Genomic DNA, 27208 nt, shown 5'->3' with positions numbered 1-27208 from the left:
GCAATTTTAAGTGGAAAAATTAAGTAGCTCAGTTCAGCGATAAAATGTTCCAGCCAATCAAGATGATGCTTCAGGAGCACAGAATGGAGGTGTAATGAAATTGGCTGTTGAGCTCAACAACCTTTTGTCAAAATTGAGGACTCTAACGTTAATCTGATTTAGTTAGGTATGAGTAATTAATGATTAAAAAAATTTGTGGACACAAATGCTATTTCTACTAACCTGACACAAAGGACAACATCAAGGCAAACCATGGCACAAGATAAAGACGCTATACTGTATAGTGAGTGATATGACCTACTGTAAACACAAAACACACACGCACACGTACACACAATTTACAGTCAGGATTGCATTGCTCATGGGACGGCCTTGCACGCCGTGCAGGAACCTATTTGACCAGGAGCACGCGCAGTAGTGATGAGCGGGTCGGGTTTTTTCATAACCCGCCGGCAACATAAAAGAGAGAGCAGCGGAGAGTTCAGTTCAACAATTTGCAGAGTGCTCGTTTGATATTGTTTAAGAGGATCCTAAGAGAATCAGAGACAGATCGTTTAGATTCATATTATTATTGCATAATTGGCAGACTCAACGACTTGAATTGTTTAAACATGCAGATATTTGTGAAGACCCTCACTGGCAAGACCATCACCCTGGAAGTTGAGCCAAGTGACAACATTGAGAATGTCAAGGCCAAAATCCAGGACAAGGAAGGCATTCCCCCTGATCAGCAGAGGCTGATCTTTGCCGGCAAGCAACTGGAAGATGGCCGCACCCTGTCTGACTACAACATCCAGAAGGAGTCGACCCTCCACCTTGTGCTGCGTCTGAGAGGAGGAATGCAGATCTTTGTCAAGACCCTCACTGGCAAGACCATCACCCTGGAAGTTGAGCCAAGTGACAACATTGAGAATGTCAAGGCCAAAATCCAGGACAAGGAAGGCATTCCCCCTGACCAGCAGAGGCTGATCTTTGCTGGCAAGCAACTGGAAGATGGCCGCACTCTGTCTGACTACAACATCCAGAAAGAATCTACCCTCCACCTTGTGCTGCGCCTTAGGGGAGGAATGCAGATCTTTGTGAAGACCCTGACTGGCAAGACCATAACCCTGGAAGTTGAGCCAAGTGATAACATTGAGAATGTCAAGGCCAAAATCCAGGACAAGGAAGGCATTCCCCCTGACCAGCAGAGGCTGATCTTTGCCGGCAAGCAACTGGAAGATGGCCGCACCCTGTCTGACTACAACATCCAGAAGGAATCTACGCTCCACCTTGTCCTGCGTCTGAGGGGAGGGCAGTAAATTATTCTATAACCCTAAATGTGTCAGCATTGTGCTAATTGGCTATTGGAAATGGCTTACAAATATTTAAAATAGCTGAGGCCTGGGAAAAGATGTCAGGACCAACCTGACAATCAATTAAATGAACTAAATTGGGAGAAAATAAATAAAATGAAAGCTCCATGTAATTCGGAGAAGATTCCTATGGCCATTGGGTATTGGCCCCCAAAACAATCCAGAAAAAATATTTTATGAAAGGGCAGGTCGGACGGAAATAAGAGTGCATACCATGATGACAAACAGTAGTGCCTCTGGTTGTCTTTGAACCGGAGTCAGCTGCGGTAAGGAATATATATTTATGGTACTATGCACTCTTACTCGGTGGCCCGTCTAGGTGTCCAACAAAAAAAATGTTTTGCATGTCAAAATCCACCCTCACATCCTCATTGCGAGAGGTGGAAGCAGGTAATGCTGACTAACAACCAGGGCTCTGGTAAAACTTGCATAGACTAATCTTCTGTACAGTGGCTTAAAGATGAACATTGATAAATGGCAACGCCATCCTTCAACGATAACTAGCACTGGTCCATAGCATTAGCGAGTTCTCTCTAATGCTCTCACAGACTATGTATTTCTGCATTGCCTAGGTTGTCAAGGTCTACCTAAATTGCAGTCTGGTCAATTATTTTTCTATTGACCAGTTTTGTAGGTGGCGTTGAGGAGTGAATCAAAGTTCCCCGGTCAAGTGATATTTTATTTTCTGCCCAAAAAGTGGGTTTTACACAAAAGATTGCGGTTCTGAGAGGCTTCCCACTGCAGAGAAAAGACTTTCAACACCACAAAACCATCTTCGTTTCAGCGAGTAGCAAGATTATATATTTTTTCCCCTTTTTTTTTAACTAAACCTGGTCAGTACGGAAATACGTAGTCCCTGGCAGAGCATTAGAGAGAACTCACTAAAACTATGGACCAGAGGTAAATGATAACTAAACAAATTGTTAATAGGCCGAGCACCAGAAGAAAATACACAGGGGTACAATTAAACAAAAATGTGATTATGTAAAACAACAACAACATTGTTTTCCCCTCATGTGTAACAAACAGAATATAACTAGGCCTGTTTTGGAATACACTGTAAATCAATACAAGGCATTGACACAAACCAATACAACTATACTGCACCAATAGACACAATACAACAGGTGGCCTATATAGCACCACAGTGTTCAACTAACAAAGCATGTTGTCTATATGCTTAGACAATGTGTCACCATAATGTGCATATGACATTAGTCACCATAACATCTATGATATTAAATATAGACAATGCATCACCAAAATATCTAGATATTAACCACTTTAAAAACAAATGTTTGGTGCTGTAGCACCAAAATCTCATAATCATAGGAGAATAGTTTTTTGGGGCTACCCTAAAGAACCACTGAGAAACCCTGTGGTGCTATATACCACCTCAACCATCCCACAGAACCACTGAAGAAGAACCAGCCATCCCAAAGAACCACTGAAGAACCCCTGAGGTACCACAAACAACCATCCCAAAGAGTGCCTTTTTGATGCTATATAGCACCTTTCTTTAAGTCCCAAAACCATCCCAAAGAACCACTGAAAAAAACACTGAGGCACCAATTTGTTTTTAGAGTACTCTAATGTGTGTTGCTTTCTTTGTCAGCCTGTGCCATGTTTTCCCAATGCAACCTTAATGGGAGCAGTAATGCGCATGTGGACGGGGGTTGAATGGCCATAGGCTGACTACAAAAGCGATTTAAAAGCTTCTTTCAACCCTTTGGTTACATTTTTCTTGACCGCTAAAATGTATAACATCTGAGAGCAAGGGGGAATTCAGAGAGGTTCCGATTAGAGCTATCAAGAACCTCTCCCATCCCAAAGAACCCAGAACCCAAGGTGCTATATAGCACCACAATCATTCCAAAGAATCACTGAAGAACTGCTGAGGCACCACAACCATAACAAAGAACCACTGAAGAACCAATTTGTCACCATAACCAAAAGGCACAGCCAGCTTGTGCCAAAACAAACACACTCCACCATAGCACTGTGACAGCCCACAGCATTATGCTACTAATAATGCATTTAAACAGACCTCAGGTAGGCTAATAAACCTTTTACATGGCAGCAGTGTTTACAAGTAGGCTAGAACAGTGGTTCTCAAAGTGGGGTCCAGGGACGCTCAGTGTTCCATGATAGGGTTCCAACTGGACCCTTACAGGGCCTGTAACTCAGAGTACACTGTCAGAGTTATGGAGGTAGTTGAAATGAAAACATTTGAGAACCACTGAGCTAGTGTATACAGTGTACAGGTGTCAGGTGCTGATAATAATGATTGATTTGCGTTCCATTCATGTCAAAACAGAGTCAGTTGGGTGCTGCTGCTATTGTTAATTGTATCTTTGTTAACACTAGCTCCATAAAGAACCTCTCTGCTGTATAGCGGAGTGAGAGGTTCTTTATGGAGCTATGTTAACACCTGTGTGCTGTGTTCACCTTGTTATTTTGTTAATATTTGCTGCCGAAAAAAAAGTTTTATAATCCAATCATATAACAAAACCAGGATAGGACAGTGAAAATAGCAGATGTACAAGCTCACAACGCGTTGCATCGCTTGTGAGCCTCTAGATCGGCTATTTTCAAATAGCCAAAGTTTAAATAGGGCTGAAGTGGTTTATGTATGTTTTTTCATAATAATTAAAATCTACAAAGCAACTAGTAGTTACTAAAGTTTTCAAATAATTGTCGTGGAGTAAAAGTATAATATTTGCCTCTGAGATGTATTGGAATGGAAGTAAAAGTACTGCAAATTGGAATACTCCTGTCAAGTAAAAAATACCTTAAAATTATACTCAAGTACGTACAGTATAGGTCCTTGAGTGCATGTACTAGTTACTTTCCACCTCCGTCAGCATTAGCTGAATTACTTAAGTTACTCACCTTCTACAAATTGATGACGAGACCGCACTATTGTTACACATAGGCCAACATTGTCTTGGTTTCAGAGAGCATGGTGGTAAATATTAACTTTTACCCCAAAGTCTTTATATTCCATTATATGATGTGGCACGTCCGTCCGGTGTTGTTCTTTTTGAGAACGTCAACGTAAAAGCTTGACGCTGCGACGCACGTTAGTCAAGGAGCATAGAGGTATGTCAAGGAGCCCCCAGAAAGCTGTTTCCATTAAAAAAAAAGAACATTTCAAAATAAGAGTTACTTTAATCTATACTTGTAATAATGTTATAATTCACCACACATTTTATTTTGAAATACTACTGGAAATAGAAGTAGCCAGGTAGCCTACTTCACGCTATTGGGAAATCAGCAACTTTATGGAACGGCCGGGGAAAAAAAGAAAAACAGCCAGACAAAAAGTGGGGGGTTAGCCCCATATAGTACCTCTCCCTCCGCTATGTAGCTCCGAGATGAGGTCCTATATCGTTCTCTGCCGTTCGGCTGAAAAATGTCGGCACATTTGCCACTTTACATGTTTCTTACCCCTTTCTGCACATCCGATCCAAAAAGTGAAAGTATTCTGAAATGATCACAGATGTTTGAAATTTTAACTCACCATAAAATCTAACAAACGAGTTGAAAAAAGCACTTTATTCGCCTCTCTCCTCAGCCGGTTCAATAATATTATGCATTAGAAGATGCAATTCAACATTTGACCAGTAGGGGAATCAGGCGCAACTCTTGCGCAATGTCTTAAAAACATGTAACCGGCGGAGGAGAGAGGCGAATAAAGTGCTTTTTTCAACTCGTTTGTTAGATTTTATGGTGAGTTAAAATTTCAAACATCTGTGATCATTTCAGAATACCTTTACTTTTTGGATACGATGTGCAGAAAGGGGTAAGAAACATGTAAATTGGCAAATGTGCGGACATTTTTCAGCCGAACGGCAGAGAACGATATGGAACCTCATCTCGGAGCTATACAGCGGAGGGTGAGGTTCCGATTGGAGCTAGTGGGGGGTATGAAAACACGGATCTGTGAGAGTGAGGGTGTACTCAGTACGAATTCAGACATTCTTCTGTGCTTCTTTGCTACTTTTATTCATATAATATACATTCATTTTAGGTCATATTTAATATTTACAACAGTTTTTGCAGCATAAGTTTCAATGCTCAATCTTTCCTTTTAGGAATTTTAGGAATGCCTCAAAAACAAAGAAATCTCCATTAATTTCCTAAGCCAACAATTTAGCAGACTCAAAGAGTAATTATGTGGGTGAACTATCGCCTTTAAAGTGAAAATAGCAGATCTAAAAGCTTACAATTCGACATGTTGTGAGCTTGTAGATCGACTACTTTCACAATTATTGAAAATCTTTGTATTGTTTTGGAAAATATGACAGTAATGCATTGAATGCAATTGATAGCTTTATTTTTCCTAGTAAATACAGGTCCATATCTATCAGTTAGATAAGAATTAATTACATCAATAAACGGAGGAAGGAAACGTGTTATAATAGTATTTGGGTTTATTCCAGAGAAGAGATCTTACAAGCTTTGGACATGCATAGTTCCAGATATATTCTTCTGACGTTAAAACAGAGATACATAGTAATCATACACATAGCGTGGGGTAACGCCTTTCGTCATCACGTCAGCCGTAAGTTATGGCTTGAATGGCTGAGTTTCCTGGGCAACCAAGGTTGGGGTATCGAGGTTAACCTGCTATCTAATATTGTTGACATACCAGAAGGACCCCATCCGACCAAAACACTGTTGCAGGCTGCCAGAGAGGCACTGACACTTTTAACCACATTAACACATACAAATGGAAAATGGTACACTTTAGATCCATAAGAAAATGGTACAAAATCATACTTATCAGCAATGAATACATAAATCAATACATCAATACTACAGGCAGTTGTTTACCTTTCCTCAGTAGAGCAATGGCCTGGTTGTAGAAACAGAATTTCCTGCCTCCTTCCATTCATTACAAATTTTCGTGTGAAGCCTCACGCTGTGTTTTAACAGCGCGCAACTCTGGGCGATGCCGGGCGATATCGCCCAAAAAGATAAAGAAAATCCATCTTTCATCGCCCCCCCGCCCACTTCGCCCGATCGCCGGCTCTCATAGACTTTCATTATATTTTGGGCGATGTTGCCCGGCATCGCCCGAGAGTTGCCCGCTGTTAAAACGCAGGGTCAGGCCCTGGCCTGTGGCTCAAGCCCATTTTAGCCCCGTTGTTAACAGGGCAGGCCATGGGTCTGATCAGAGACTTCTAAAAGCATCCTTTTGGTCATTTCTCATAGGGTGAGTTGTGTTATGTAGGCCACATACATTTTTTTCTTCGAGGACCATGTTGTAAGTATTCACAAGTCTTTCTCTGCAATCCTAGGAGAAAAAACATGTCCAGGTATGATCTCAGCCACTTTACTGTGTTTCAAATGCTGCAGCAGGCTCAATTTTAAAGCTAGAATGAAGATATGGTACAGATGATATGGAAGCAGATATACATCTATTTGGGAATACGATCCTTGCTTCGCACAGTAGAGATCTTCATTCACATTAAAGATGTCCTGACTGCTCCATTCGGTCCATTGACTTGGACACTCTCAAATCCAGATGGTTTCATTGCAGAAAACTAACTATTACTAGAGAATTAGCTAAATCAGCATCAGCAGCTGAAGATATTGGAGGACACTCTGCATGTATCATTGATGGAATGAGCCTTGTTCGGAAACCGAAAGGTCATGTCAAGACTTTTGGAGAGATTGCTGGTTCTGTGCAGAATCTAGGAGTGAACCTGCATGAAGGAGTAAACAGTATATGGATAGATGTAGTATTTGATGTGTACTGGAAAACAATCAATCAAGAATATACTGATAGATGCAGTTATGGTTCAGCAAGTAGCACTCAATGGAGGAACATTGCCTCGGGACACAGTGTTGTGGAGGGGGAAAAGCTGTTACACAGACAGAAAAAAACAGCCCTTATAACATTCATCATGGACCAGTGGAAGATAGCAGAGAAATGGAAAATATGCCCACTAGAAATATGACCACCCTGATGCAAATGCTTGAAATGAAAACCCAGTGATCTCAAACATGTCAAAGGAAACAGGATATTCTTAGTCTCTCAAATCCCTGGGAACATACTGGATGTATCAGAGGAATTATACAGCAATGTGGAATCAGTTGTCTGAATTGATGTATCTAGCATGTGTGATGACAACGCTCTGTGTACCTGCTGCTGCGCCAAAAGGGGTGAAGTGGGGTCCAGCCTACTTCCCCTGTGCCACTGCCTGTAAGGACAGCCAGACATACCAGAGCCAAAAATACATGACAACGGATGACAAAGGCATGCTTATAATAAATACAATAAATCAATGTTACATTTTGCTCTAATAATGTAGTCGTATATAATGTAGGTTCAGGAGTGGAGACCACCCTCTGCTTACCACGGCCACTCCCCGTCCTCAACCGCTTCCCTATCTACCACCCCTTCCTTCACTCATTAGCCACTCCCCATTCACGATCACCCGTATCCACTACACCTGCCTCCACTCACCTCAGCCAATCCTTGTTGCAATGACCACAGTATAAATACACCTGCGATCCACACTGGACAAGACCTGGGATGTTGGTTGTCTAGGCGGAAGCGTTTGAATTTGGCGGAAGTACTGCCCAAGGAAATTACGTTGATGCTTTACAAATCTGTTAACATTCTCCGTGAATGAAAGTGTTGTGATTGGTCAAAAAATTATGGCAGTGATGGAGCAGGGACGACCGGCCGCTCCCCGAGTAGAGCGACAATGGCCGTCAGCTCCCTAGACTACGCCCCCACCCTGAGTCTCTCCCTACCTTGGGTTCCTCATCCCGTTCCACATTCATCTCATTACGTTTCAATAAATTGTTAAACTTAAGTAGAGGTGTGGTCTCTTACTAGTGAAATAACATACAGTAATGTATAGATATTCCCTCACTGAAATGGATGAGATTTTCCTGGAATGCTGGCGTTACATTGGATGTGCCCAGCAATGACTGTCCTGGAACTTATGGCCTGCAAGTGTGTATGGACCTGCAAGCTTCCACACTGCTCCTGCCTTGCCCACAAACTAAAGTGCAATCAGAAGGAGGAGGATGTAATTAAATTAGTTGTTGTGAAACTGGTTGATGATGATGATGTTGAATAAACAGAATATGAACACTCAAGGATGGATTAGTATGACAGTTCATATTATGTTTGTGATGACCGTTAAATAAGTGAATAATAAAGGTATCATTATTCATTTTTTCTGTGTCAAAATGTATACATACATATTTTCCGGCAGACAACTCAAGGCAGCGCCCTAAACCCTGATCAGGTGACGAGTCACATGCACTATTCGCCTGATCACGGGGGGCTATTTAAACTTCCCTGCCGACCTGATCATTCCTCGCTTCTCCTCCTTGCTGCTCGCTGTGTTGCTGCCCTAATAAGTTTTGCAATCCCACCACCTCCCCAGCATCCATCTGTGGGCTCTGTTTCTATATTCACCTTTGGGGTGTTGATTAATTCCCTGTAATTCAATTTGGCATACCACCTAATTATAAAATGTCTGTGCTTACAGGGAATTAATAGAGATAGAGCCCTGATGCCAAACTACGCTTCAGATATCTATATGCTAAAATTTATGCTCAATGAAAATATTTAATCCAAGAGTTGTCTGACTGAACTAGACTAAACAAGACTAGATTAGACTAGACTGGACATAGCTTTTGAGTAGTGACAGGTTTTAGGCTATATTCACACTAGCAACCCAAATCAGGTCTTTGGCTTATCCATATTGGAATCAGATAGTTTTTTATCAAGTCTGAACGGCAAAAAACAAACAAATAAACAAACATGGAAACTGATTTTTGCAAGTCATTCCTTAGCCTTTGTTCAGACTGCATAAAACAAATCCGACTCCCAATCTGTAGGAAATCAGATTTGGGCTGCCAGTCTGAACAAGGCCTAAGTGTAGTTGACAGAGACCTGTGCATGCATCTAGAGTATATCTAAAACATTGCTATTTGAAATGTCAAATATGATATAAGATTTAAAAAATATCAAATGCTAGTGTTTTCATCTGCAATGACGGTGTTCATAACGTGTATAACTGTCCCAGACACTGTTTTTATTGGTCACAGCACACTGACACTACACAGCATGGTGATCTGCAGTAGATCCATCTACCTCCTTCATTTCAACCAAGAAAAAGAAAAGACAGCTGAGCGGCTCACATATTATCGCTTCACTCTCGATTTAGCCTGCTTGGAAATACATTTTCCATTTTCAATTCAAACTTCAAAAGCATTTCACGTTACGTGCGTCAATGTGCTCAATACTCTTCTGATTTGAATGATTACACTGCAGTTCCAATTTGGCTTCTGAATTGAGCTGAACTCGAGAGTCCATTGGCCATGCAGGTGTTGCTGTGGTGGCACGTGTTTCTGCCAAGCCGCGCTGTTATGCTTTGTCAGAGGCGAGAGTCGGGGGTTGATGAAGTGAAGGTCATCGCTGCTGTCTGAGGCTATCTGTTACTTCGTGGCAATCAAGAAAATCTATTTTCCATCACACCGAACGGAGAGGGGAAAGATGGATTCGATGCACATAGACAGATATTGATTTCGCAATTTCCTAGAGACCAACAAAATGGTCTCCCAACTGTTGTAATTGTTTTTATTCCCTCAGCGTGTGTCTTTTTAGAGTAATGTCCAACGCCCCGGAGGGAATCTATTTACTTTTCACTTTTCATTATCTAAAGAATGCAATTTCTAGTATTGGGTAGATTCAGAGTTCGAGAGAGTGGATGCCTGGTATCTTCCAGTTGTATGATAATTACACCCTAAATGTTTGAAGCAAGCTGCACAGCTGCAGAAATGATAATATTCTTGTCAGCTCCAAAAACAGACATTGGAACCTCTGAGTGTTCCATGGTCACAAGCGTAACTGACAGGTGTCTAAGCCAGGTCTTTTACATCGTGAAGCACTAGGCATCTTCCCCTGGGCTGAACGTGGATCTTGCCACGACTTAGGTCTGTGCTCACCAGGTTATATAAGCCGTTATGTCTGAAAAGCAAAGTGCGATTTGTCTTCTGCTCTCTAACAGTTTATGATTATGTCTGTTATACTGGCAGTGTAGTGTATGTCCATTGTCCACAGAGGCAGTCGTGCATCATACAAGTCCTAAGCCTGATTTATACTTAGTTACGTGCCAACACAAGCCTATACCCACACAAGCGCACGCACGCACGCACGCACGCCTGTGTAGCAGTATAGTGGCTCAGAGCCTTGCCTGATGACCAAAAGCAATTAATTTGCCTTTTAGGCTAGTGGTTAAGATGTAGACTTTCCGCGCGGGAGACCCGGGTTCGATTCTCAGGCATTACATTGGTGCCGCGACCTGGATCGGGTTTCCCGGTGGGGGGAGGTCTAAAGGCGGGTGAGTGTAGCAGTAGTGGCTCAGAGCCTCTGCCTGATGACCAAAAGCCTAATTCTTTAAGGTGGAATTCCCCTTTGGGTTAATGGATAAGATGTTGGATATCCTCGTGGGAGACTGTGGTTTGATTCCCGGGCGTCCCATAAGCATGCATGCATGCACACAGTCTGTCTGTCTGTCTATCCATGTATTTATAATAGTTGTCCTATTTGAAGCATGCAGTACAGCAGAGTTTTAGTATACTTCATCATGTAAATTGAGACCTGCTAAAATGTACACAACTTGAGTCTCTCCCTAAAGACTGATACCCAGAGAAGCCCTTGCCCTCTGCTGACTGTGAAAAGTGCAGTGGTAGCAGCATAGTGTTGTTGTCTCCGCCAGGCCGAAAGGCATGGCGAGAGAGTATGTTTTACCCCCTGTCCGTCCGTCCGTCCGTCCGTGTGTCCGTCCGTCATTCGATCTGTCTGTGTACAGCTAATCTCCGCCACCGTTGGCTTGCTCGCCGTGAAACTGTGCACACACACTCCCTGGATGCCACAGCAGAACCTCTGCCCCAAATTTTTCACATGGGCCTTTTATAGCGCCACCAGGAGGCCGATTTGTGCAAAACATATCTTTTGACAGTACTCCTACAGATTTTGTCCAAAAATCCCGCAAATCGGTACACAATATCTCTATAGTCATTACACGAAACGGGTATTTCAGATTTTTCATATTCCATTCTGATTGGCTAAAAATGGCTTCCAACGTTTGCAGGAGTACTCCGTTTTGAACAAAATGCCTCAAATCATCAACACAGCATGCAATTTCCTTGAAATTTTGCACGCATATTTCCACTATGCCGAGGACGAATTGCAACTTGACATTTTTCAAATCAGCCTCATGGTGGCGCTATAACAGGCCGATTTGTGTTTTTACCTATAACTGCACCGATCTGTGTAAAACTTTGTAAGCGCACTCCTTAGAGGTCAAGGAAAAACCTTTGCCCTGCATTTTTCACATCTGCCCTTTATAGCGCCACCAAGAGGCCGACATATGTAAATATGTTTTTTTTATATTACTCCTTCCGATTTTATCAAAATTTCACGCACATCGGTACAGATGATCTCTATAGTCATGTGATCAAGACGGATGTGTTTGATTTTTCATATTCCATCCTGATTGGCTAAGATTGACATCTAAAGTTTGCAGTAGTGGCTTGTTTTGAACAAAATGCCGCAAATCATGAACGCAGTGTCCGATTGCGGTCAAACTTTGCACACACATTCACACCATGTTGAGGAGCCAATACCACTCTTTTAACATTGGCCCGTTATAGCGCCACCAGCAGGTCTAATTTAGCAAAACAGGAACAAAATGCCTCAAATCATGAATGCAGTGTCCGATTGCCGTGCAAGGCCAAAGAAGAAATGCCACCCTTTTCACATTGGCCTATTATAGCGCCACCAGGAGGCCACAATAACCTACCTGACCTGGCGGAGACCTGTGCTCCGAGGAGCACTTTTTCTAGTTTACACATCAATCAATAACAAAAACAGATAGATCTTTTAGCAGATCTTTTAAACGTATTACTGTCTTTGTTACAGTATCCACACCAGTTCAAAGACCATATTTATATTATATTACCACAATTAATGCAATCCATTAAGTCCCAATCCTGCATTAAGTAAAAGTGTTAATTTATTGTACTATACCTGTTCTAGTGCAATACCTGTTAATACATCCAGCTCTATTTTTGCCATACATACTTTATGACAATAGTCATCTGTAATTGTGAGTAGTAATGACAAAATCATAATTATTTGCATCTTCATTTATCACATTCATCAGTGTCACCATTGAATGAGTCACTTGAATGACACATCAAATCATGGCAGAGTTCATCTCAGAAACGTTAGGAGTTTTGGCTTTAATTAATCAGTAGAGAATGGAAAGGATGGAAGATGAAAGGAGAGAACTGTGAACAATGATGCATTCTATGAGGAGAGTAAGAAAGAAAACAAATCCCTAAACAAATATCCTACCTGAAGGGGGAACATAATTATAGGAAAAACACATGAAATGAAAAAGTGAAATGGAAAGGCTGTCTTTTTTGCTGATCTAATTTCCTGGCATCATAGCTGCTGGAGAAAATATCACATTGTCAAATTGTCAAAAATGTTTCATAAGTTAAGAAACTCCTACTCATTTTAGAGAGAGAGAGGAGGGGGGGGGGGTGCCCTGAACGGTTCAAGTAGAAAATAGTTAAACTTTTGGAGAGGAGCGCCACTCAGCAATGTCACATTTTTAGACCAACATTTACACCTCCCTTCCCTTCCCTAGTTTTATCCTCATGGCTGTATTTGATGTTTACCGTTATTTCAGGCCAGGCTATTTGTATTGTATTTGTAACAATGCAGATGACATAATGTTCGAGCACAGCAACGGTTGATAGGTTTGAATGTTGCTGGCGTCAATAAATGCTCTGGTTATTCAGTGGTTCTTTGGGATGGGAGAGGTGCTATGTAGCACCTGAGGGTTCTTCAGTGGTTCTTTGGAATGGTTGTGGTGCTATATAGCACCTCAGGGTATTTCAGTGGTTCTTTGGGATGGTTGTGGTGCTACTGTATTTAGCACCTTTTAAAGATAGGTGCACCCTTTGTTTTCAGAGTGTATGTCGATTAGTCAATCTGTGGATATTTATAACAAACTAATATATTTCTAATAGTCAACATAACAATATCATACGTGTCCTGTTCTTCCAGAAGTAATGTTAATAAATAATACTGCTCCAATGCGATGCTGCTGGCGTTATCTACCCGGAAATACATATTTGGTTGTGGTGTGTCATCATGATTTGGTCTATTCAAGGCCCATATTCTCCCTGTAGGTAATACTGCTATACAAATGTACCTGGCCAACAAATAGTTTCTGCTTCTGATTGTAGTACATGCCAATTTCAGCTAATGTTTTTCTTGAGAGCAATCAACACTATAAAACAAAGGTCACCAGTTACATTCTATCCATTTACTGGTTGACTGACAATGGGATGGAATTGTATTAGGTTTCTATGTTGACTTGTTGTGTTGGGATAAGCAGAACACAGAAATGTGATACAGTACATACTGTACCTGCACATTGCTGTCCATTTGAACACAGCATGAGGGAGGTTTTTCCTCATTGTTTCAACAATGAGGATTCAGCCAGTCAGTCTGTAAGGGCCATTGATTTCTAAGCCAACACCAGGGTCTGGCAAAAAGTTAAGGACGCTTTCTCGACCTTCATGACTAATTTGGTGTTTCAACATCAGAGATAATTTTTACACAAACACATGCATGCAGTGTGTGTCAAATGTACAAGGAGTTACATAACTCAATGATATGAATGACAATTGTTTGTTCTAAAACGGTGCATGAATCACTACTACTAAACCATTTATGCCATTATTGAATTCAAAAGCCTCCTTCAAAGTTTATAAAACATTTTCGTACTCAGATGCCATTCAATATGGCTTCAAATGACACCACATTCAACATTCCAAATGACAGAAAGTATTGTGTAGCAGAAAATTGTGTGGAATGTCCTGGAGTCATTTTGAGCATGCAGATAATGTAAGAGAGGTTTGCAAAAATATTCATCACTGCTTTGCCGTGTATAGGGAAGAATATGAATGCAGAAAACCTCATTACAATGGGAGATGGTGGATGACATTTAAGAAATTACTTGACATTCACAGCTGCTGTCAAGTGAATGAGGTGTAAAACTAATAATTCCCCGAAGGTGAGCACAACAAATGACGAGAGATTTCGGCACACAAATCCGTCGCTATGCCACACAGCTTCGTTTATCAGCTTCATTTATCAGTTATTTGATTAATGTATTTAATCAATTGATTTAGTTTCTTTAGTATGCACTAAGTGAGTTGGTGTGAAATCTGACGGCATGTTCCATTCTTAGGCGGATTCTTGGTGAAGGAAGCTTTACTGAGACTCAAGGATTGGCTGACCGAAGTCAAAACAGCATTTAAACAGAACTTTATTCAAATAATGTGAATGAAAATACATGTAAACATATAGTACCTCAGGCACTTTGAGGAGCTATCAGGTTTACCTTTCATTACATACAGTTGCTAGACTCTTCTTTTCTAGTCAGACCACAACAATGGCTGATATACCTACAGTATAGGGAGCTCTTAGTCAAAGGGCTCCAGCCAATAGTTCCTGCCAAACCTGTTCACTGTAAAAAATGTCCACAAACATCTAGAAAAGGAATCTACTTTCCACACTCTGGTATACAGTAGCATTTCTGTCGATCGATTCCGACAATCATCTTTCAAACCACTCTGGAGGAATCCTTCATTCATGTCGTCTGATGCTGCAAATAGAGGGCACCAGGTCATCATAAAGTGCCACTGAACTGTCCATTTTTGACACACATGCGCACACGTACAGTACCTGTGTATCCGCACGCACACTCTTTCTCAGTCACACCCCCTCAGCTCTCCTCTGCCTCTGTCTGAGTGGGCGGTTGTCTGTCAAGGATGCTTGCTAGAGTTTTGAATGGTGGTCCCCAGTCACCAAGGTAACTGAAATCGTCGGAGCTGCCCATTGCCCACGACTCCTCTATGGAGCTGAGTGACTCAGCCACGGACCCTTCGCCTTCATACGCGTACGTGGCCAATGAATCATACGGAGGGGCGGCGTAGCCCGACTGGCTCTCCTCCAGCCGCTGTTGGATGAACTCCCTGATGACGTCGGCATCGCTTTTGGTCACACCACCGACAGTAGCGGCCTGAACCGCAACGTCCAAGGTGGATGTGATGGTGGTGGTGGTGGTGGTGGTGCCGGTGGCGACAGCTGTTTCGCGGTGGATGTCAGGCGACCTGATTTCATCACGGCGACCACTGAGGTGTAAGAGGACCCCGCTGCCATAGTCGCTTTTCTCCTTTATGGCGCCGCCGTTGGCTATGTGCGTGCTTGCCTTTTGCGTCTGAGTGTTGCGCAGCGTGCCCATGTCGAAGGCGTGCGTGTCCTCTTCGCCGCCGCCCTCATCATCGTAGTGAATGACGTTGTCTCGAATGTCTTCCTTCGAGGACATGAGGGTCTCTCTCTCTTTGTGGCGCCTCTGGCCTGCGTACAACGCGGCCATTACTGGAAAAGAACAATGAGGCAATCTATTAATGACATGGTGTGTACGTCCAACAATGGGTTCAGGTTCATTATGAAGAAGTAACTGTAAAAAGGAAAAATATCAGCACATTGATAAATAATATCCCAATATTTAATTCAGTATGTTTTGTTCACATAGACCTTCATCAGGCATTCATCCATCCATGTGATGCATGATTAAACATTGGGAGCTTTATTGTCAGTGTGCGGATATTTATCCTTTTTGTAATATAATTAATTACACAACATTAAGATATGCATATAACCATTAATCATTCCATCATGACCCGTTATAAATATGAAATGGGTAGAGAGAGAAAACGTTCATAAGCGGTTTTCTTTTTATTATACCCAGAGAACTTCCTTCCCAATGCCATATAAACAAAGAAATATTTTGTCTTGTGTCTGTCCATGTCTGAGGCCTCAATGGAAAGGCAGACAAATGGATTAGTTGGCACATAGTAAGCCTGGTTTAGAGCCTTCTGTTAGTGTCATATGAATGGCACAGAGCAGCTATCTCTGCTCGCAAACACACCATGGATTAGTTTCACAACTTTTATACAACGCTGACTTCAGCCTATTTCATAGTGCTGTGCAAGTTTCTGTGTTTTTGTTTTGTTTTGTTTTGTCTCTAGAGTGTATAGAGCACTCCTCCTAAGTCAAGATGTCTAGAATAATGGAGAAGTTTTGGCACGAATATATGTCATATATCATAAAATCTCTTTTTATTGTTGGCTTTTCATTGGGTAGCACAAAGTGACACAAAGAACGGAAAAGGAAGCAAGGTGGGGTTGTGAGGAAGGCCATCAGTGTGATACAAAGCCACCACTGTACGTGCAAAGACAGCCATAACTGATTCCATGAACCAATAGTCTCAACTATGAGCTATCTGTCACACAGCCTGTCACTTGGACACCCCCGCAGGGTCAGAAAAGATGTCACTGACAATAACAGATCTTTAAAATGACACATGTGACCTACTATAGATTAGCCTTTGGTCAGGGTGCTTACATTAGTGCAAGCATTCTTATTTATCACAGTAAGCTACTGTGTAAACGTGCGAACCCTGTCAAATAACACACTTTGTGGGGGACAGAATTATTATTGACTGAGTGGGCAGAGAGAAGCGCTCTGTCGGGATCTGTGACCAGCTAAGGGTGCATGCACTGTAAAATCCTGAGTGTTAATTTAACTCTCAGAGTGTACAAATGGACCCTTTTGGGTACATTTTAGTCAAATGAACACTCAGGATCTCACAGTGCATTTATGTAGGAGGAAATGAAAACTGTTACACAATCAACAGGCGTGTATTTCTGACATTTTCCAAGGCTGTGAGAAAATGGCAGCTGTCAGTCAGGAAAAACTCTAGTGCAAAAAAACCCTCTTGATAATACTACAGAATGGCTTAGGACTGCCCTCAACACAGGCACACATAAGCGTGCACACACAAACATGCATGCACACAAACACGCTCCATTAGAAAAACAATCATGATCTACAAGGCGGATCATTGTACAAGAGTAAGAACAAACAAACAATGTGCCCTGGGGGGGTTATGAGCTCTAGAAACTCAAACAAGGTCAAAGTGCAGAGTTGGCTATAGGTTAATGGGAGAGTTTGGTGTACTGTACTCGGATAATGTGTATCAGCACGTTCAGCTCCTGTAAGAGAGGCAGAGTGAGGGAAGGGAAGAAGAGGAAGTGAGAGGGGGATAGGGGAAGGGAGGGAGGGTTGGGAAGGGGAGAGAGAGGGAGAGACTGAGAGACTATTGCACGCAACAACCTGGCTAATTCTCGGTACCATGAACACATATGGACATGCCTGATGCCACAATACTGTTGTGTACATCTCATATAGAATATGGGCTCCATAATAACATATGGAGATCTCCGACATCAGTGTCGTTGTTAAGCAACATTTTATGTTGCGTCCGATGTCAGACCAGAGCTCAGAATGTACAGTAAGAGAGAGAGGGATAGGGAGAATAGAGATCGGGCGAGGTGGAGAGGGAGAGAGAGAACTTATTTCACCCATGCAATAATGTGGCCAATGCTGGGTATACCGAAACCTGAACACGCTGATGACATTGTCAGCGCATTAACCCTGGCAGTGCCGGGCAGGCTGGTAATGCGACGCTTTGTGCTGTGTTCCAGTGAGTCCATCCGTCCGCCCCTCCGTCCCTCCATCCATCTATCCATCTTCTGCTTTATCCGGACTTGGGTCGTGGAGGCAACAGTTCCAGCAAAGAATCACAAATCTTCCATTTCCCTGGCCACATCAGCAAGCTCTGACTGGGGGATCCCAAGGGTTTCCCCAGGCCAGCAGGAGACATCATTCCCTCTGGTTCTCCGTCTGACCCCATAGCCGCTTCCCACCTGCAGCCAGGCCAAACCTGGAAAACCTCCCTGGGGAGGCAACCAGGAGGCATCCTTATTATATGCCTGAACCACCTCAACTGACTCCTTTATTATGCAAAGGAGCAGCTGCTCTACTCCGTGTCTGTCACGGATGACTGAGCTCCTCACCATATCCCTAAGGGAGATGCCAGCCATATCTATGTATATGTATCTACATCTATCTAAATATTATCTATCTATTTATTCACAAAATATGTGTGTGTATGTGTGTGTGTGTGTGTGTGTGTGTGTGTGTGTGTGTGTGTGTGTGTGTGTGTGTGTGTGTGTGTGTGTGTGTGTGTGTGTGTGTGTGTGTATGTGTGTGTGTGTGTGTGTGTGTGTGTGTGTGTGTGTGTGTGTGTGTGTGTGTGTGTGTGTGTGTGTGTGTGTGTGTGTGTGTGTGTGTGTGTGTGTGTGTGTGTCTGTCCTCGGGCGTGTGTCCCAGTTCACCCGGGGGTGTGCAGTGCCGAGTGGGAAGTTGGTCGGACCAACTGTTTCCCAGAACCAAAAAAACACAAATATCTGTATCTGTCCGTGGGTCTGTGGAGGATGCATCGACTGTGTGTTTGGGGGTGGTATAGGCATCAGCTTCCCTGATTGGACAACCCGACCCATCAGATTCACGGATTGGCCGCTGCACCAATATAAATGGTAGCGTATACAATGGAACTCCATTCACGTCAACGTTTCAAAGTTTCTGACAACATCAGGGATCCCTTTATCTCCCTATTGTCTCTTGGTTGTATGGTAATGGGTACCACACTGGGCAATTTGAGAACAGGTAAAACAGGTACCCTGGCAACAAGTCAAACAACAAACAACCTTACATGCATCGTACCTCAACATCTGTTCAGCCGTCAAAAACCTAGGCGTTACTTTCGACACCACATTCACTTTTGACAAACAGATCAGCTCCGTGGTGAAAAGCAGCTTCTTTCAACTCCGACTCCTAGCCAAAGTCAAACCATTATCTCCCCCCTAAACAATTGGAGATGGCAATCCATGCATTTATAGATCATGCCTTTGCTGTTGCAGCCCCTACACTCTGGAATAGCCTGCACTTAACCATCAGAAGTGCCCAGTCCATTGAGGCGTTCAAGTCTCTTCTCAAGACTGATTCATTTGTGTTGGCCTTTGATTACGCCTGACCTCATTGTACATATTATTACTTAAATTGTGTTTTTTGATACCATGTGGATTCACATGCATACGTTTTTTTTAGTGTTTTGATGCTATGTGGATCGGCTTGCATGGTCCCCGAGTAGGCCGGTGCCTTTCAGGCAGCAGTAATGTTGGAATGTTTATATACCATACATTACCGAATAACACACACACACACACACACACACACACACACACACACACACACACACACACACACACACACACACACACACACACACACACACACACACACACACACACACACACACACACACACACACACACACACACACACACACAGAGAAAGAGAGAGAGTTGCAACAACAAAGACAGAACCAACACATTGATTCAGTGCTGTTGAAAGTGCTACATTGCAACCATGGAGTGTGTGTTTCTCGAAACCCCTTTGTCTCTTGGAGAGAGAGGAGGAAGAGGGAGGCAGACCATTAGCCCATCCTCCACTCATGTCTTTTATGTGGTCATCCCCTTTCAGTCATATTCTCTCTCCTTTTCATTCAGAAGACTCTGATAAAGGAACGAGAGCCTTGGGGAGACTCTGATTATCCTCCGACATGCTATTTGTCACGCACACACGCACACGCACACGCACGCGCACACACACACACACACACACACACACACACACACACACACACACACACACACACACACACACACACACACACACACACACACACACACACACACACACACACACACACACACACACACACACACAGAAATAGGAGCACTTGCATTCACTGATGCACACACATGGGCATGCTTTGCACGTATGTGCACTCACATTAGGACATAATACATGTTGACTCTTTTGTAATGATTCAGTGTTGAGGGCAAGACATTGCCTTCACAACTGCTTTATCTCTTTCATGAGACAGATTTACAGACACGCGCACACACACACACACACACACACACACACACACACACACACACACACACACACACACACGCACACACACACACACACACACACACACACACACACACACACACACACACACACACACACACACACACACACACACACACACAACCCTTTGAGAGATTTTATTGCAGACAGGCTACAGACCTAGATTGTTATGCAACACGAACAGAAAAATAAATGAAGTGCTAGGGTATGAAAGATGGGGGGGAAATCATGATGAATATGTCAAGAATTGGCCTTGTCATGACGGTGAGGTGGAGTCTCAACCCCTGTTTCTCTGATTGCACAGCGATTCCTGCCCAGAATAATTAGAAGGCAGAATGCACCGTAGGTCATCAGCACCCTCTAGTGTTACATCAGATTTTAAATTAAATGATGTAAAAAGGTTAGTTTCACATAAGTCACATACAGTACAACACTGGAATGGTCAAAAAAAGAAATTTAAAACAAATAATACTTTATAATATTGATATAATGCCCCTGAGGCTGCCACAGAGATCTCTCACACGCACACTGGGCGCCAAGACAGTTCTGCTCGCTGCGTGAATACTAATACATCCATCCTGTCTTACCCATTAGAATGAGTACACAAAGCAGTATAGCCATCACAGCTCCAGTGCTGAGCCCCACAGGCAGGAAGATGGCCTCTGCCGAACAGGACAGCAGGGACCCGTCGGCCTGGCAGGCGCACACCCGGATGGTGAGCGTCCCTGTGCTGCTCTGGGCTGGGTAGCCACTGTCCTCCACCACAACAGGTAGCGTATAAACCTCCTGCAGCCGCCGCTGGAAGCCCAACCGTCGAGTCACGATGCCTGCCGTGTTATCTAGAAAAAATACCACAAAGAACAGTATGAGTGCATAATAGCCAAATGAGATCAAATATGGTGATACTTCTATGAATGCAGCAATGTGTGACGTCAGCAAAGTACAAAAAGGAATCCAGTACATGTATACAGCTGCTTAGTTTCTATAGTATCACATAGTATTTTAAAGCACTACATACTATAAGTGGTTAAAAAGTGTCTACAAAATAGACAATAGTGGTTTGCATTATGTTATGCTTGAGACAAGCTTCCAAGTATTGTCATCCTTCCAAAGCTACAGTATGTACAACGAAGTGTTAATTAATAATTGACCACCAAATTGCATTTTATGTCAGATATTGAGTTATTATCTAATATGACATTTCATGGCCTTGTGTTGTGATTTGATGTGACTAGTGACATACTGTACATGTATACACTTTAGTATTTTGCAACTAAAAAGGTGGCACCATAGCTTTTTTCCCCCAAACAAATTAGCCATAATCTAATTGATAATAATAATGAAAGTTAATATTTCTTCTGATATTTTGTATGAAACTGCATGGCAGAACTTTATGGAAAGAACAATGTTCTTTCCATAAAGAACAGAATGTTCTGCCTAACAGTATATCAGAAGTGCTGAAAGTCCACCAAAAATAAAGCGCCTCCCCTTCCCAGTTCCCCACTTCCGTTTCGCCTTTGCAGTTTCATAAAAGTCCTACTGTAAAATCAAATTATCCGGAACCTATCTAGCTTGCTGCTTAGCAGAAATGGAAGTTCAGAAATATATTTTAGAGACATTTTAAAATATATTTTTGTGAAGGAAAATGGCAAACAGGTGACAGCTGAGGCCTCTGGTGCAGAACTTTTATGAGGTGGAATTACAGAGTCTCTTTAGCATTCGAAGATGGTGGATGTGTTGTCAGGCTTGAGAGCATAGTCAGACAGCCGCTGTGAGGTGTGTGTTTGTAGTATGAATGTGTGTGTGTGTGTGTGTGTGTGTGTGTGTGTGTGTGTGTGTGTGTGTGCGCTGTGCTGTGCTGTGCGTGTGTGTGTTTGTTTGTGTGCGTCTTAGCTGATTCACTCTCCCTCAGTTATGTAAGCAAACAGAGGGCCTAGCCAGACAGGGTTGAGACCATTAACCTTGTTCTTGCTACATACGCTCATGCACGCACACGCACACACACACACACACACACACACACACACACACACACACACACACACACACACACACACACACACACACACACACACAGTCTTGGTGGCTGCAGGGCCATCTGTTGTGGCCTATCAGTCCTGAACCTGAAGGTGTAGGTACAGCAATACAACAAGCCAGGCTTGTTAGAGGGTGGGAACTCACAGAAACTGTCAATGTTGTCTTTGTTGGCGGAGATTACATCCAGACAACCTTCTAACAGAAGATGGGAGAAATTGCCTTCAGCAGGCACAGGAATCAGCAGTGGAGGAAAGTAACTTAAGTGCATTTACTCAAGTACTGTACTTATACAATTTTGAGGTATTTTTTACTTTACTGGAGTATTTCTAAATTTCAGTACTTTTACTTCTACTCCACTACATCTCAGAGGCAAACATTATCGGCAGCAGGGACAGGAATCGGTAATAGTGAGAAAGTCGTAAAAGGGAGAAAGAATCTAAAGCACTCTTTGGGCAAGAAAGTTTAAAAAAGCCTCTGGCTATAGAGCACCAAAGTCCTGACGTCACTGCCAGTAGAGGGCACTTTCCGCAGGTTCATGGCTTTACTTTTTGTATTGATATCCTCATTGGGGAATCTTACATCGCTTCATATAAAAACTGTGTTCCAAAAATAAACACACCACCCTGGCGTTTTTACTCATATGGATATGAAGCATCGGCTGAAGGTGTAAATGTACACATTTACCCAAAGAGTAACACAATATAAACACTAGAAACGAGTCAAACAACCCAAAGACTACATTTCCCTGCTGTGGGGACAGTGATTTCAGACCCGGAAGTAGTAGTTCTTAAAGAGGTGGTGCCATGGTTTTGCACTTTTTCTGTTTTTCATGTGTCTATGAGGTTGATAGAACTTCATTAAGGCCCCCGCTGGTGGTTTTATGGTGTTTCATGTCTTCTCTGACTATTTGGAGTTTTTTCCTGGAGGCTGAAACCTTGAGATTCAAACGTGCCAATCCAAAAACAGGGGCATAGTGACATCACAGAGCCCCCAAAAAACATACCCTCCCCCTCATTATCATAACACAACAGGTGTGGGCATGAGGAGGAGGAGGGACTAGGACAGGTGGGTGGTGCTAAGGTGGTGGAGGAGGTGCTAAGGTGAGAACCAGGCATACTTAACACATTGGCTGCCATTGACGCAGATCTGCGTTCATTTGCGCAAAAGCCCGTTGGCTGCCATTGACGCAGATCTGCGTTCTTTCAAAAAAAAAAAATTTTCAAAATAAAAGTTTTTTTTTTTTTTTTTATTTAAAAAAAAAACCCAAAGACCAAGGAGATATGATTTTCCGAAGAGTTTTGCTCCCAGACACTTCCTTATAACTGAAAACTTAAAAATTATGTATCTCGGCTCCTAAGTGCTTTTTTTTTCTCATTGAAAAAGTCTGGCAGCCAGCTGTAGGTAAAAATTCAAAAAGCTGGCAGCCAATGAGTTAATGAACTGGAGGCGTGTCCACATGAAAACATTTTTTTAAACAATTTCTGTACACTTTTGTTTTTGGAAATAAAATCCTTACATAATAATAATACCTTATGATCAGGTTTTAGGGTTGAAAAATATCATGGCACTCCATCTTTAAGACTTTTAAGGCAGAATTAATTCAATTTTCGCCAGAAACAGGCTGTATCAAATACGAATGAATATCATAAACGATGCAGAGCAACACCCCTGACAAAAACACCAGGGTGGTGTGTTTATGTTTGGAACACAGTTCTTATATGACGTGATCTAAGATTCCCAAATGGGGATTTCAACACAAAAAATAAAGCCACAAACCCGTGGAACAGCGCCCTCTAGTGGCAGTGGCGTCAGACTTTGGTGCTCTATTTCATTGTAGAAATATCAAAAAAGTAAAACTATTATTGTAAAGCGGGAGATACTACCCACGCAAAGCAGCACAACAGTCTCCGTCAGGGTATGAGTCAGAGTCAGGGTATGAGTCAGAATGTTTACATGGCTGATATTGTAGACTGTAATGTCATGTACAGTATGGTATATGGTATATTGCCGGTCAACATTGTGGACAAAACTGCCCACAATGGTCTGCTTTCCTTCAAAATGCATCACAGTGAGATGTGTTGTTGAGATATTTTGCCTTCTAAATTGCTTTGTTATAAAGAACGTCTTGGTAATGGAAATGTGGGTAATGTGGGTAATGGAAACAAGTCTCCAGGACTTTTGTGTGTTATCCTTTTAGCTCAAATGTCTGACTGTACCCCGTGCTGTTTACATATCTGTCTAATAAAGTATTCAATCAATCACTCAATCCATGTACGTTTGCAGCGAGTGTGTATGTGCAGAACTATTGGCAGGTAGGACAGGAATACACACTGCATTGTCGGCCCATGAACTATATTGAAATAACCAATATGTACAGTAACTGAGTTCTGTCGCAGTGTGACGTGTGTGTGACACATCAGTAATTGTGAGCAAATGTACTATTATGGAAAGATTATGCATTGCTCAGAGTTCATTATCCTGCTTATAAAATGTCCACTTTTCAAGAATAAAAATGTAAGTAGTATGTGCCAGTATGCTCTTTCAATAAAAACATTCTGTTGGCACTATCGTCATCAACGTTGGAATAAAGGTTACCTTGCTACTCCAGCAAGTGGGAAAAGTCACAGTGACGACTTAGAAATGAGTACCGGCTGAGTCAGTCAGCTGCCAATATCACATCTTTTTCACACGCACGCACAAACGTATATCAACACATACGTTTTAATGTTCCCCATAGGTTAGGAGAAATCCATGTTTGTATGGATAGCTTATACAGACAGATGCAGAGTAAAGTAAAATGTGCATCAAACAGTCAAGGGGTTGCACAAGGCACTGCAGCACTAGGGGGGCTCGTGTGTCATGCTCACCTTAACTTTAATCCTGCCTCCAGTTTACAACCTCAAGTGTTGCAGGTCAGTGCACACTACCCAGTAAATACATTTTCCTGGTTGCTGTACAAACTTTGTGTTGTATTGCACTTTGTGTTGGGGAAGATACATATAGACAAGTATCACTGCTCACTCTTAGGGTATGCGTGGTCATTGTGACTGGATCAGCTAAACCAATGGTTCTCAAACTTGATTGGCTTCGATATACCCTCTTTCCTTGATTACTGAATCCAAGTACTGTACCCCATTACTTCAAGACAACATTTTGCTTAGAAAACTGAAAACCACACAGCTAGCATGATGATATGAATGAATGATAGCCCACCTTTTGAAGAACATAACATAACAAACTAGAAAATTGCACTCCTCTGAGCGCGGGTCTCCGCCAGGCCAGGTTGTCTACCCAGGGCCAACAAAATTTGTCCTGGGACTAAAACAAATAGCACTACAGCACTCGTACTTCTGTTGAGAGTATAGACAGACTTGTCATCTACGTGCCTGTTTTGTATGCAAAAATCCAATCCTAGAGCGGACAATATTATGGTTATTACGATAACACTTTTAAATACCAAGCGTAAATTAAAACTGTGTGATCGCTCTTTATTGGGATATTGTGTTGCATATTTTGCAATCCTAGTGTGGACAATATTATGGTTATTACGATAACACTTTTAAATACCAAGCGTAAATTAAAACTGTATGATCGCTCTTTATCAGGATATTGTGTTGCATATTTTGATGCTTGTCTATCTCCTTTCCATCTCACATTTTCAAGCTCCACAGGGATTTGATGGTAATTACATTTATCACTAGTGTGTTTATTTTGTAATTCTTTACCTTCTTTCTTTTAGATTAAAATTGTATTAATTCTATTAGGCTTGCTGAGTGAATGTTATTATGAACTGAATATAAAGATTAACCCTGGAATGAGGGAAAGGGACAGTTTGATAGATAGACGGATTGACTTACAGAGTGTGCGTTATTGACTAATAACATCTAATCAAAGTTAATATCAGCCTTTATTATAGTATTAGTATTTCTTTATGTTATCACAGACAACTTCTGCTTCAGCAATGCTCTTTTCTCCTATCTCTTCCCTTTCTTTATTCTTTACTGTTTTCCCTTCAGCCTTTTCTCCCATTCCATCTCTCCATATCTATCTCCCTTATCTTCCTTCTAATATCTCTCTGCTGGTCTCATTCTCCGCCCTCTTTTCCCCTCACAGATCCTTGGCTTGATGTCGTTCTTTGCTCAACTTACTTCCAAAGTCTCGTATGGTGAAGTTGCGGTTACGGAGCTCTTTTGGAGACTTGAAGTAGAAGCGCTGGCCAGCGGGAGGCACATCTCTGTCCACAGCACTCACTGTCTGGATCACCTGACCATACAGGAGGAATTGTCGGTTAACCACTTGAACCAACCCCAGCATCCCAATTCTGGGCAGTGGTGGAACAAGTACTGCAATTTTTCAGTTTGTTGGGAGCTTGTAAATTGGATTTTTTAGAGATAGGTGTCGATCAAAAAAAGAACGCACCACAGTACAACTCAGGTCTGTTGTAGGTATAGAGGGCCTTAGTGGTTAAGATACTGCCCCCTAAAGCCCTCTCACCCCTAGAATGTGTCTTATATCCCACCAATGTCACAAAAAACGTAAATGTACACAATGAAGAAGGCTTTTAATGCAGAAACACCATTTCCGTGAATGAATTAACCCATTAAAACTGGGAAAGCATGTCATTTTCGATTTTAGCGTTGGCTATTCAAAAATAGCAGATATACAAGCACACAGCGCGTCACTTCGTTGCCGCGCTGCGAGCTTGCACATCTGCTATTTTTACATTTTTTTGATTTTTTTTGTTTAAGTGTGAGAACTACTGATTTAGAAGGCATTCATAGAATCGGCCTCATGTCATGTA

At 42.2% G+C, this 27208-nt stretch overlaps 2 protein-coding genes across 2 annotated transcripts in view; one reads left to right on the top strand and one right to left on the bottom strand.

The window, feature by feature from the left end:
* Window positions 1-611: 611 nt before the first annotated feature.
* Window positions 612-1301, top strand: LOC311045028 (polyubiquitin-B; the record flags this gene model as incomplete). The annotated part of the gene is made up of 1 exon (XM_084056839.1): window positions 612-1301. The coding sequence occupies one exon, from the start codon at window positions 612-614 to the stop codon at window positions 1299-1301; it is 690 nt and encodes a 229-aa protein (XP_083912965.1).
* Window positions 1302-15202: 13901 nt separating this feature from the next.
* cdh12a (cadherin 12a) overlaps window positions 15203-27208 on the bottom strand; it is a gene marked incomplete at both ends in the record, with an annotated part of 73849 nt that continues 61843 nt past the window's right edge. Inside the window, 3 exons of the mRNA XM_084056838.1 lie at window positions 15203-15858; window positions 20958-21209; window positions 26556-26670. Of these exons, the coding sequence (XP_083912964.1) occupies window positions 15203-15858; window positions 20958-21209; window positions 26556-26670 (1023 nt within the window). The remainder of the gene's footprint in view (window positions 15859-20957; window positions 21210-26555; window positions 26671-27208) is intronic.

This window comes from Gymnoscopelus microlampas (assembly GCF_963454915.1).
Source record: "Gymnoscopelus microlampas genome assembly, chromosome: 5".
NCBI lineage: Eukaryota > Metazoa > Chordata > Actinopteri > Myctophiformes > Myctophidae > Gymnoscopelus > Gymnoscopelus microlampas.
Note: the sequence above shows the minus strand (reverse complement) of the source record. Positions and strands in the feature narration are given on the sequence as shown.